Raw genomic sequence first — 14,421 nt, 5'->3', positions numbered from 1 at the left:
ATTGCTAGTTAAAATCTTGCACCACACTTTGCTTCACTATACATCCACGATGTATTGCTAGTTAAAATCTTGCACCACACTTTGCTTCACTATACATCCACGATGTATTGCTAGTTAAAATCTTGCACCACACTTTGCTTCACTATACATCCACGATGTATTGCTAGTTAAAATCTTGCACCACACTTTGCTTCACTATACATCCACGATGTATTGCTAGTTAAAATCTTGCACCACACTTTGCTTCACTATACATCCACGATGTATTGCTAGTTAAAATCTTGCACCACACTTTGCTTCACTATACATCCACGATGTATTGCTAGTTAAAATCTTGCACCACACTTTGCTTCACTATACATCCACGATGTATTGCTAGTTAAAATCTTGCACCACACTTTGCATGATCACAAGATCTTTTAAATTATATCCTGTGAACATGCTTTCTCTCAAAATGCTAAATTCCTAAATTTATGAATAATTCTGTCAAAAATATCCAGAACTTGTATGCAACACTTCCTACTGTAATGCCCATGTGGGTGCATCATTGTCATTTTTATGCAGTTCTGTGAGATGTAGTGCCCTAACATGACCCAAAATACTTATAATGCATTTATACCCATGGAAAATGAAGCAATGATGCTCTAATAACCTGTTAATTGGAACCAGCATGACTCATTCCAAGAAAAATGAAGCAATGATGCTCCGATAACTTGTTAAATGAAGCCAGCATGACCCATCCCATGGAAAATGAAGCAATGATGCTCTGATAACCTGTTAATTGGAACCAGCATGACTCATTCCAAGAAAAATGAAGCAATGATGCACTGATAACTTGTTAAATGAAGCCAGCATGACCCATCCCATGGAAAATGAAGCAATGATGCTCTGATAACCTGTTAATTGGAACCAGCATGACTCATTCCAAGAAAAATGAAGCAATGATGCACTGATAACTTGTTAAATGAAGCCAGCATGACCCATCCCATGGAAAATGAAGCAATGATGCTCCGATAACTTGTTAAATGAAGCCAGCATGACCCATCCCATGGAAAATGAAGCAATGATGCACTGATAACTTGTTAAATGAAGCCAGCATGACCCATCCCATGGAAAATGAAGCAATGATGCTCCGATAACTTGTTAAATGAAGCCAGCATGACCCATCCCATGGAAAATGAAGCAATGATGCACTGATAACTTGTTAAATGAAGCCAGCATGACCCATCCCATGGAAAATGAAGCAATGATGCTCCGATAACTTGCTAATCGGAGCCAGCATGACCCATCCCAAGAAAAATGAAGCAATGATGCTCTGATAACCTGTTAATCGGTACAAGCATCCATGAATCATTTTAAACGGATCATGCTACATTTTCTTCTTTTCTGTTTAAACAAGCCCATCCAATCAAATAACATTTATTTATTTATTTATTATTTATTTATTTTACATTTGTTAACCGGGAAAGTCCAACTGGATACATATCCATTTTCATCCATTTAATTTATGTCAATGAGCTACTTCCTGAAGCCAAAGGTAGAGGGTTTGATTCTTTTCTCGACTATTTGCTATTGTGTGATGTAAGCATCTTACTTACAAGACAGTGTTCCAGAGTTAAGCATGAAAAAGTGCACTTGTGTCCAATAGGCTTTCCTGGTTATCTAATATAGAAAAATAATGCAAGCTGTTTTATGTAGTTATCTTCCACCAGACAATCCATACTCTCTAGAGCATAAAACGCTTGTGTTCTTTTATAAAAAGTATCTCCTCTGGCTTGAAATTACAACTGTCCAGAGAGGCAAAATTGTTTCAAATGTATTCAAATATATTTAAGTAGTAAAAGCAATCATGTAATCTTTATTATGGAAATTCTTTATGGTAAATTTCATTTTTTAAGACAAAGTTTACATGTTTAATACTTCAATCTATAATATGAATCTTAAAGACGTATCTTATCTTTGATATCATCTACATATTCATTCATAAATACTACATAATTAGGAACCAGAAATCAGGATCCCTATTATTTTATCGAAACTTCACATCATTGAATGGCATTCTGGACGGCATTTTGTCGAACATGCAGTTTGTCAATCCATTCTGATTGACATCTTATTATGGTGGGGATCAGGAAATTTGCTATTTCCCCTCTGTAATGTGATCTCAGAGTTGGCATGTATAATTAGCAGGGGGTGTGGGGGTACAGCCCCACATGAGGGGGGGATCGATGAATGACATTTTTTGATGAAATACTGTTCGATGATGTGTATGTTCTATGAAATTATATAGACCACTGAAATCCATATATTTATGTGTAGTTTTCCAAACAAAAATACCTAGATAAGGAGCTATCTAGATTTAATTATTTGTTAGTATAACTTAACCTTTGTAATGTTGTAGCTTTCATTGCTCTCATTGTCTCATCTGTGTACATTCTTGGAGATGTAAATTCTAATAGGTACACTACTCCCTTTGATATGCAATGAACTTTTGTGTCAACAGTTTCAATGCATGTGTTTGAGAGTATGAATCATGGAGAGGAGTATGAATGATTTGTTATTGTATTCAGTATTATTATATTAAGATGCTGATTTGACATAGTGGTTGTCGACCAAGTCATCCTACATGTTATTCCCTATTCTGTAAGTGACCCCAAGTTTTTTTTTTTACTTTTTATTACATTTTTTATCATATTTCCTATATATGAAATAAATACTTCATTTATATATTTTTTCAGATAGTTGAGCAAAAATGTCAGTCCACATCACTTTAAATTTTTTTTAATGCTCATCATACTACAAGATTTTGTTATGCTATGTTCACTAAACCAAGATTATGTTTTACAGTGCCAATGCAGATGTTTTGCACACATGAAAGCAAAAATATCCTTATCAGTCAGTCTCATACAACTTTTATGTCAGAATCAGACGATCATCAGTTAAGGTGAGAAGCTGTATTATATACAGATTTAATTCATTTTGCACACTATATGATAAGGGTTGAAAAAAATCTAAAATTCAAACATGCCCGAATGATACACATTTTTGGGAATTTATAAAAAGTGAACTTTTTCTTTTCTGCTTTTTAGCTCCATGCTTGCTGTCAGCCTCACAATTAGACTTATCCCATTAATTTACTAATTACTGGTGATATGACCAAGGATGCAGGTAACAGCCCACTGGAGGAAGCCATCATCCAGACAGGAAAAATGTTTCATGCGTTATGCTCATCTAAGGACTATCAGCCTTCTGCAGTCCTGCCCTTTTATCATTAATAGCTGGTACATTCTTTTAGCAATAACCCCATCCATGGTGGCTGACTGCAAGGGTTTCCAGTGCTCATGCATTGTATATGTATTCCCACTCTAACAAAGATCATTTTACTGGCAGGATATACAACATATCAGCATATACTGTACATGTAAAATGAGAGGGTGAAGATATTATAAATGTATGTTTAGTACTTTTACAACATAGTGGCAGTATGCACATCTTTCACATTTAACACCCCTTTAGTACATATAGTGATGTCTTTATACAAACTAAATTTGGAGAAATGATTGATATTCATCCTCTTTTTTAACAGAAAAAAATGATTTTCTCCTAAACCTTTAATTAGTGTTTGGTTCCTAAGAATAAGATTTGAGTTGTCAGACACAATATTCTTTATTTCATTATTGCCTAAACTGTGAATAAAAGGAAACTGAAGCATATGATAGAAAATGTACTTCCTTTTCAGTTGTGCTGTAATTCTGACCAAATTTCAAAATTGTGAGAAATGGAATGCACCTTTACTCCTTACTAAATGTACCTTCTAAGTTAAAAACTGCTCTGGATAACCTGTCTCAGGTAATATAGTAACCACCTTACAAGTTTCCAGCTCAAAGGTATTGCTACATGTGATCACACTTGGGATATAGCCTAACTGATTTTTAACTACAATCTTTTTTTACATATAAAGGATGAAAAATTATTTAACTACAACTAATTGTTGGTATAAGAAGGTTTCTGATAAATGGAAGCAGAGATTTATTTTAAAATTGAACCAAACTTAACTAAATGATAATACTTAGTACGATGATTACTCTTATTTAAAAGTGGTTTACCTTCATATTGTCAGAAATTACAATATTGATCGCGCATTTGGACGAACCAAATGTGCAAATTTTGAACTTCAAAATTCTCAGAAGTTCGAAAATCCGCAAATCAAACAGCTGATTTTCGAACTAAAATGTCAAAGACACATAATAATGCAGGGGGGGCAAGCCCCCCTGCACACCCCCTACTTTAATATACTAACTCCAAGATTGCACTACAGTGGGGAAAGAGATAATCTCCCGATCCCTGTTATAGTGCAATCCGCTCCCACAATGTCGAATCTGCAATGAGCGAATGCCAATGTGCATTTGCTTATTGCACATTCGGACAATTTTCTTTCGAGGTTTTGCCAATTTGAAAACCTCCTTTTGCACAAAGTGGATTCTCACGAGTGCATAACACACTTATTAAATTAAACCTGTAAAAACATCTCAAAAGAATCTCTATTGCCTCTCTACATGATAAAATCAATGGTCAATAAAATGAGTATAATAAAGAACATTCTTAAAATTACCCAACTAGTAACATTTGTATGTTTCTCAAAATGCCACTAACAAGTTTACAAAAATTGCTGTCAATGCAGCTTTCATTGCAGCTATAAGCTATGTCTTTAAAAGTAAAAAAAGTGGTTCTTTAAGATTAACTCAAAGTACACAAGATATTAGTATCTCTAGGTATAAAACATGACTTCCTCTTGATATACTCCTTTAAAAATTTCAGCTCTATATCATAAGGTATGCGAGTGTATTGGGGCACTTTGTCAATAGTATGTAAATCAAAATCATCCTTAAAATCATGTATAGATAAAAAGGTATAGAATTTGTCAAAAATTCTTCTGTAAGAGTCTGTTAAAAATGATACTTTTCAATTTATTGTCTACATACATATTAAGAGTTTCTGCATTTCTACCTGCAGGTGTCACTACAGGACAAGAAGGTGGTTTATTATGATTTTTATGAATTTCAGGTATCCTAAACAGTACTGTTGCTTTAGAGCATGTGGCATTTAAAAATCAAATAAGTCAACAGACAGTAAAAAACTGGAAAGTACATCACTTCAAGTATCATTCAACAGTGTTTGAGTTCTGTGTTCTCATTTAATGCAGGCACTGAATCATTTTTTTATAAAAAAAAAATCATATATTGGCTAATGGACCTTCCTTTTTGCCTACTTTCAAAATTATAATATTGTTATCTGACCTCAATTCATTCAACAATTTTAATTTTGTTGGCCTAATTTTAGTCCACCTAGCAAAGTGTGAATGTTGTTGAAGCAAGCTGTTTCAAATGTTGCTAAGATGGGATAGAGATCTGGTGCAAAAGTCCTTCTTTTACACAATTATGTAACTTGTGTGACCTTACTAATACTGCAGTTTTCTAAAATAAAAAAAAGATTAATTTGCTGAGAGTAATCATTTTCCACTGTATTTAGTGGTTTTTTTTTTTTTTTTTGTTTGTTTTATTTTCACTGGCTCAAACATAAATAGAGCTGGTCTAATTAACAACAAGGGTTCTAGACTTGTCAAGGACATGCTTCAAAAATGTGTCAGGGTTTTAGGAAAGTTTTTGAAAGCAGGCAGTAAGGAAATCTTTAAAGGCAGAGTTTCATAATATTGATCACTGCTGCAGTAACTTTAGCTATATGGGATTTTAAGTTATATCCTGCCAAGGATATAACAGCCATCCAGCTACTAAACTTCTGGGCAACTTTCTTGCATCCAAACTGTTGGGCAGCTCAAGATGAGATTGCTAAAAGACAAGTTTGTGGTGTGAAGTCGTGAGTTTTACTGCTGCCAAAGAGTACAGTCCTCTGAAGCTTTCCTTTGCTAGGCACATAAGTTTCCTTTGAGGTTAAAACTTCCATTTTTTTAATTTTGTTGATGTTTTGTTATCTTCCTCTAAAGGAAAGTTATTTTAAAGCTAGGAATGTAATCTTTTAATAGACTGTCTCGGGACTGCAACATATTTAAGTGGAGCCCTTGCTTTTTTTTCTGTCATTTTAAAAATGACATAAAGTAACTGACAACATTTTTTTCTGTAGAGAAATTGTGTTTATTTTACTTTTGTGGGGCTGGCATAGTGTTCTTTTTCTGTTATAAAAAAGTAACTTTTGTGGACAGGTATTATTTACTGGCAAATGCTGCTTATCTATCCCAGGAAACAGGCATTGTTATCATCTTGACAATGGAACAGGCTACTAGTCCCAAGGTTGGTCCTTTTCTCAGCCAGAAAAAGAAAAAAATAACCAAACAGCTTTTGCCACCACAGCAGGCATCCACATGTGGATGACTCTGCTGTGGATATTTATTGCATCTCAGACCACTCCTCGTTTATCTCCAATCCCTTTGGTGCAGCACCTTCTGCTACTATGGACCAGGGATTATCCACATCCTCTGTGGCTGTTGGTGTGCTTTTAGTAGGCAAGAGAGAGCCACTCTTGTCGTTCCTGGAAAAAGGAACAGGGAATGTTTTTCTACTGCATCAGAATGCTGTGCTCACCCCTGAGAAAGCTGCTGTTGCCATTAACAATATGGCTGGTCTGATTTTTCCAGTCAAAAAAGAAACAGAAAACTAGTCATGTATCCCGTCCTCCTCATTATTTTCAGATAAGAGTACTTTACTGGGTCTGGATCGGGGTTTAGTTCAGGCTAGTGATCCTTCTTGTAAAGTAGTTTCTGATAAAAGAAAGATGGATTCCTCTTTTCCTGAATATATTCAAGATCTGAGATTGAACAGGAATATGCAAGGACACATATAGGCTTTTTTCTTCAGATTTTCTTCCACATGAAAAAATAGATGATTATCTAGATTTATTTCTAAGACTTTCCACTCACTTTGGTCACTGTGAGGGAATACCTCAGAACAGTGGTCCTTGTGGTATTTATTATTTTCATGATACTTCTGGTAAGACTCTACATGAGATAGATACAGTGGTATCTGAAATCCCAGTGCTGTAGTTTGTCAAAAGATAAATCCTTTGGAGCAGACAACAATTATCCTTAAATTCAGGTCTCCCTTCTCCTTTTCTATCCCAAAGTATTACATCACCATACACACTTAGACTTTTCTTGGGGAGAAGTTTCAGGAGTAATAAAAGTGCAAGGTGTGTGTGGGACACCAAGGAAAGATGCAAGCACATAAATCTCAAAATGTTATTTACCCTGATCAAGGCACGTGACTGTCTGAACTATCTTTTGTCCCTGGGACCTCTTCAAGGGGATACACACAATATTACAGCCATGTGGTCCTTTAACAAGCAAGGGGTAAGCAGGCCATACCCCCTCTTTACAGACAAGCTATTTTAGCCTGGGATATAGATTCACAGCAGAATCTCACTCTACAGGAAACCTACATTCCAACATAGCAAAATTGTGTGGCACACAATCTGAGCAAGAACAGGGTAGACCCTCACAAAAGGTAGACCCTCACAAAAGGAAACTAGATCAGGGGTTTTCCAAGATTATATCCATCTCTGGGGAGTTCCTCAAGTAGATCTCATTGCTTCTTCTCTGAACTACGAACTGGCAAAATTATTTTCCAAAACTCCATGCAAGAAGGCCTGGAATATAGTTGCCTTTTTCTTTTAATTGGACAAGAATGTTCCTGGATGCTTATCAACCCTTTCCACTAATACCCAGTGCACTTCTAAAGATTCAGAAAGAATCCCCCAAGATCATTGTCGTAACTCAATTCTGGCCAAGGAAGCAGAGGTTCTCCATTGTTTTAGAAATGACCAGAGGCAATTACTATACACTTCCTCACAGACTGGATCTCTTCAGAGAAGACCACAGGTTGCTCGATATGTCCTGACAGCAGTCGTACTTCAGTTGACTGCCTGAATGATAGGGTCTTTTAGGCACCTGTTTATGAGGACATGCAGCAGGTACTAAGGGGGGGCAAGAAAGCCTAATACTAGGAAATCATATGCAAGCAAATGGAAAAAGGTGTTCTTATTGGTGCCAACAACATAACTTCTGCAATTCATGCCTAGTCCTCCAATACTTGTGTGGAATACTATCTTATGGCCTTTCTTATTCCTCTAGCAAGATTCATTTATTAGCCATTTTAACATGTCAGACCATTGATCCTTGTATTTCAATGCAGTCTCATGCAAAAATGTTTTTGAAAGGGTATTTTCATAGGAGGCTTCCAGGAAAACCATTAGATTCTGCTTGGGATCTTAATTTTGTGTTAGAGAAATAAACACTTACTCCATTTGAAGCACCTAATCTGGCTGACTGGTTCTCAATTAAAAAACAGTTTTACTGATTTCTATGACCTGTGTAAGAAGGGTAGTTGAGTTGCAAGCTTTTATGGTGAGTTGACCCTAGCTCATTTTCCATTGCCACAGGGTTTCTTTGAGAACTAATCCTTCTTTTATGCATAAAGTGGTATCCAAGTTTACATTAAGCCAAACTACCCGTCTCCCTGTTTTCTTTCCTGGACCTAAAATGAGTTAGAAAGGTTACTCCATACCTTGGATTTCCACAAGCAACTTTAATACTATCTTGACAGAACTAAATCTTTCAGATCTTTGGATCAATTGTTCATTTCTTGTGAAGGTAAGAAGAAACAACTTGTGTCAAAACAGACTATTTCAAAATGGTTTGCTATGGCTATTACCTTTTGTTATAGTCACCATAACTAAACTCTTCCAGGCAGAATCAAGGCCTCCTCTACCAGGACCTTGGCTTCATCTGTGGCTTTTTGAAAAGGGTTGTATTCTAGAAATCTCAGTCATTCAGTAGCTGTGGTTTCATTGTAGTAGTGCTGCCTACACTACAGTATTTAACTGATCTTAGTAAAGCTGCCATCTGGCTGATAAACTTACTTAAGGGAAGGGGTGTCATCAGTTGTACAGCACAACTTCATTAAGTGTGATGTGCATAGCACATGTCTTTTACTTGTTCAATGTTTGATGGTACAAAAGTCCCTGAGTGTGTATAATATCTTGTGGCAGGCTATTTATGAGGTTAGGTGTTTGCCTGGTTTCACACCTCATGTTTGCTATGTTTTATGCATTTTTGATATTGAAGTTAAAAAGAGCATATACTGCAATATCCCTGGTGCTGTTATTGCTTAACCATACATACTAAATTACTGTCATATTTGGTAATTTCATAATGATAAGTTTGAGACCTTTCCCCTGTCATACTTTCATTTCTAATCACTGTTCAACGTGAGTTGTTATTCTATTTGTGTTTATGTTTCTTAAAAAAAAAATACATATAAGTTGTGTTCTGTACCTGACTGTATAGCAATATCTTGCATGTTTGACTACAAATGCAGGAATTACTTCTCTTCATGCAGAAACAGGAGAGCATAACTAAGAAATGTACAGTACAGTGTTATTACTTATTTCTTCCCATACATTTGTGATATCTCTATTTTGTTTGTGATTCTGGGCTATTTTGTATTACACCTTATTATAGTAGGTGTAGGTAGACATTCTGAATCGCAATGTTGTTCCCATTCCAGGTTATTGATATTTTGAGCTTTGGTAATTCCAGCTATTGAACAAGTGATACATCGAAGTAAGTTTTTGACATTTTTCCATTTAGTGAAAAATGGCATTAACATTTTAAATGTATTCCAGACAACAGGTTGTGGATGTATTTGTTAAAGTCAGTAAAAAGGTATACTAGAAGAACTTGATATCTGTAATCCTGATTGAAGGAGGTAAAAGAGAGAGAAAGACGGTCAAACAGACAAAAAAATGGAGAGACAGAGGGGGAGAGATTGTAGAATTACGTTATTGTATTACTAATCCATACACTGTGCAAGTGGGTAGAAACTTTCATAAAAACAGGACAAATGCAATGAAGATCACATGATTTTCAACCACAGAATTGACATATATGTAGAAGTAGATGCAATGACTTTTTATAGCGTTAGTAATAGGTGGGTAGAAGAACTTTGATGAAATGTTTGTAGGGCCAAAAACTGTTAATAGAATTCAGGAATACCTGGGGTGACAAAACGTATTTTTTTAGTGGAAGATGACGGCATATATCAATGTTTCAACATATCCATTCAGTAGAGAACTGGGTGGAGCAACTGATGTAAACTATTTTTCCTGCCACAAAAATATATGCTTCTATATGTGATTACATGGGTTGAGCCCAATGCTTAGAGCACAGGGTCTGCAAATATCTGATCCTGAGAAATCAATCCGCATTCTGTTCTTATTCAAGTACTAGTCAAAAACCATGATAAAGACTGAGATGGGAATTTAGAACAGGCAAAACATAATCATTATGGAATATCACATTCTGCAGCTTTTTAAGAAAGGAAAGATGGAAACAACATTATTAATATCTAATAAATATATTTTATCTACATTACCCCATCCTTCAGTAGATTCCATGTATAGTCAATTGCACAAATGACCCCAGTCCTTCCACAACCAGCACTGAAAAAAAAAGATATAACTGTTAAAACTTAATTTTTGTTGCAACTGCTGCCAAGGCATTTCAGAAAGGTTATCACATTCTATAAAACGAGACTATTGTTTAACTGATTGGAAGGAAATGTGAAAGATACTGAACGTTTTATTTGCAATCAGTCTTTCATATTCAGAATAAAGACTTAATCCATTTGAGGGCTTATGTGAATGAGGCCTTTCCTGGCACTCATTAGTTACAAGGAAAATAAACTATTTTGAAGAGGGAGTGCCGACATACATATAATACACAGATCCCAGATGACAATCATTAAGAGCATCAAAGTATGAAGGTTAGCTATTCAGAATGGCATGCCAACATATACATAATATACAGACCCCCCCAGAGACAATCAGGAACAACTTCAAATGATAAAGGACAGCTATTCTGAATGAGATATTGACATATACATAATACACAGACCCTAAGAGACAATCATGAGGAATATCAAATGATGAAGGACAAGAAACAATCAGAAAGAACATCAAATCATGAAGGACCGCTATAGATAAAAGCCAAAGAAAACTATTTTTTTGATGAATGTTTATTTATGTACATCTCATACTTATATAATGCTTAGCATTATTTTATGACTATGTGTCCCTGTAATGGTTTTCTAAGGCAAACATTGTGACATAGCAACGGTCTCCAACCAAAGCTAATCTTTGTATATTCATTATAAGTCAGTGGGAACAGATACTGATGGATATATGATGTTGTTTTACTGTTTATTATCCATCAGTATCTGTTCACACTGACTTATAATGACATGCATTAGAAGACAGTCTTTTTTTCATCTAGCAATATAAATTTTAATTGTATATTTTGATTTTATTTTCTTAGTATCAGGAGTCCAGAGAATCTTGCAAACCATAACATTGGGGTACAAAGGACTTCTTTCTGTGTCTAATGTGCAAGTATGAGATATAAATAAATAACTATTCATAAAAATAACATTTTATGCTTGAACAAATATAAATGTTTAATTTATTTTTTATTTTTTCTTGAGGCATTTTTTCTACTTTCACTTACTCTATATATTTGTTCTGAATTTCCATTTAAATATAAAATATTTAAACCTGAAAAGAGCTGTAGCACTCAGTGTAGGTAACGTGGCTGACTAATTTTTGTTTTTCTTTATCAACATAAACAGATAGCTAAGCTGGATATGACTAACTACAGTCCAAAGTCATTGCAATATTACTCTGAAGGGGAAACCAATGCAAAGCAACATCATATTATTAAGAGGCATTTAGGATAAGGAAGTCTTAAATAAAAACAGACCCAAGTTAATACGGGTGATTGCACCATGCTTTCTGGCACAAAAGAACATTTTTTTAGTTAGAAATGGCACGCAGCACTTAACCCTTATATCACTGCATTGAATTTAGTGGCGACTGCTTATTTCTTATACTTTTTATAAAGTACACTTACAATTTCTCCTGGCAAAAAAAGATTATTGTGAGTCAGGATTCAAAAAACATAGTTCACATGTGCAGAGTATTACAAAAAAAAAAATCTGTGGAAAACTCTAGCTTCTGATTCAGATGGCTTTGCACAACACTGCCAGTAAAGTTTTATGTCAAAAGCATATAAAGAAGGCAACTGCTGCTTATGGTATATACAGATAAGCTTGCAGAATGAATAAACATGGTACCTCAATTTAGATAAAACAGTTCTGCGCCATAACACCATTTGTTGGAATTGCATTGCATCACATTTTCATGAGCACATTAGACAAAGAAAGAAGCACATTGAGATCTTTCTTTAGTGCTATAGTGATAACAATTTATATATGAGCCAACACTCCTGCACACAGAGACAAATGAGCATGACACGACGCACACATTCACATATCCACACACACACACACACACACACACACACACACACACACACACACACACACACACACACACACACACACACACACACCAAATACTATGATACCATGTTATACAAAATATATCATGTTGTTGTCATGTCATCTGTATAGGTCTGAGACTATATTACAACAACTATCTAAATTTGTCAATATGCAACAAAAGCTTATATTTATATCAAGACAGCTAAATACCACCTATCATATAGTAACACCTCCATATATATTTTTAAAGTTAGTTACTGAATGTGAAGCACACATGAGGTACAAGTGAACGTTAGTTACTGAATGTGAAGCACAAGTGATGTACAAGTGAACGTTAGTACTCTTCAAAAGATAGGAGTACAAGGGAATTAATAAACAATAAACGGATTCTAGTTGTGCAAATCATGAGTTTCAACCAAGTGAAAGTCAAAATTTAAGCATGTAAGCATAAACACTGCACACAGAATACAAAAATGAAAATGAAATACACTCTGTATATCGTTTAGATTAAAATACTAGCTAAATAAAACAATCACATGCACTAACATATTGTTTTGTCACACACTCTGTTTTAGTCTGTGTCTTCATCACCTCAAGCAATTTAGCACATTAAGCTTGTCTGTCCATCACTGCTTATAGGATCATAGGAGATCATGGGAGATTACTATACTATTGGCCCTGAGGCCGTTATAAGCCTACCCAAGAGTTTAGTCCATGTTTAGACAAGTCAGCACACAATGACCATGTCCAGCACGGACATGGGTGAAATCCCAGGGGTATATTTTCTGTTTCCCATCAAATTATCCAGGTTGTGCTTAAAAAGGGGTAAAGAGGTACTCTGCTTGATGTGGAGAGGTAGTCTATTCCATAGATGGGGGAGTCTCTGGGACACAAATCTGTCCCGCCAACAAGTTCTGTTGATGTCGCAGACCAGGTTGAGGCCTCACATGAGTTACTTGAATGAAGCTTGACTTGCGGGTGTGCAGCAGTCTCATCAAGTTGGGGTCCGTGATCACCTTGTATGCTACACAGAGGTCACCTCAGAGGAGTCTGTATGAAACTGAGTAGAGGGGCAGGGCTTTTAGCCTATCTGTGTATGATAGATGTTTGAGCCCCTGGATTTTCTTGGTGAGGAACCTCTGTGGTCTGTCTAGTTGCTGCATGTGCTTTGCAAGGTACATGCCAGAATGGGTTCTGTACTCAATAATGGGCCTTATAAGGGAAGAATACAGGGATGTTATGACCTCCTTGTCCCTGGATGAAATACCCTTACTTAGGAGATGGGCCATGTAGAAGGCTTTTTGTACAACAGAAGAAACATGGTGGTCAAAAATCATGTTGCTATCAACCTGGGTGCCCAAATCCCTCACGACTGATTGCATGCTTAGGACATTGTTATTAATGTGATAATTTGTGGGGACGTCACTCTCCCCAAAGGGGATGATGATGCATTTTTTGATATTCAGCTTGAGGCCATGTTTCTGGCACTAGTCATTTATCTGAGTGAGACCCTCTTGGAGGATGTGCACATCACTAGGGGAACCGATGACAGCACCCTGCAAACTTGGTCAGCCATAGCTCACTGTTTTTGGTCTGCACCTCAGAAAAGTATATGCCAAATAACAAAGGCCCCAAGACTGAATCCTGGGGTACGCTGTCTGTTACGGGTCTACTGCTTGAGGTTGCTTTCCCTATTTTTACTTGGTGGGTTCTATCAGTGATCCAGCTTGCTACCCATCTGCTAACATATGGATTGATGCCTATCTATTATGCCCAAGTGGGGAATAGTGTCAATGGCTTTGGCTAGGTCAAGGTAGGCGGTGTGCATCATCTTCCCTTTGTCCATGGCTTTGGTGACTGTCTCAAAGAAGTCAACCATATTTAGCAGACGTGACCTTTCCTTGACAAAGCCAAACTGTGTGGAATCAAGTGTTTGGAGGTTGCCAGTGTCCTTGTTGATGAGGTCCATGCTAATCTGTTCCATGGTCTTGAAGTTCAGGCTAGTTAGGCTGAT

General features: G+C 36.2%; 1 protein-coding gene across 1 annotated transcript in view; it reads right to left on the bottom strand.

Annotated features, from left to right (window-relative positions):
- Nucleotides 1–14,421, bottom strand: part of PTPN22 (protein tyrosine phosphatase non-receptor type 22) — a 195,578-nt gene that overhangs the window by 92,853 nt on the left and 88,304 nt on the right. The window contains exon 7 of the mRNA XM_044076163.1: nucleotides 10,443–10,509. Within this exon, the coding sequence (XP_043932098.1) occupies nucleotides 10,443–10,509 (67 nt within the window). The remainder of the gene's footprint in view (nucleotides 1–10,442; nucleotides 10,510–14,421) is intronic.

Source organism: Protopterus annectens, chromosome 7.part0, assembly GCF_019279795.1.
Source record: "Protopterus annectens isolate FY-2018-M chromosome 7.part0, PAN1.0, whole genome shotgun sequence".
Taxonomy (NCBI): domain Eukaryota; kingdom Metazoa; phylum Chordata; order Ceratodontiformes; family Protopteridae; genus Protopterus; species Protopterus annectens.
The sequence above is the reverse complement of the archived record's forward strand: the minus strand, read 5'-3'. Positions and strand labels throughout refer to the sequence as shown.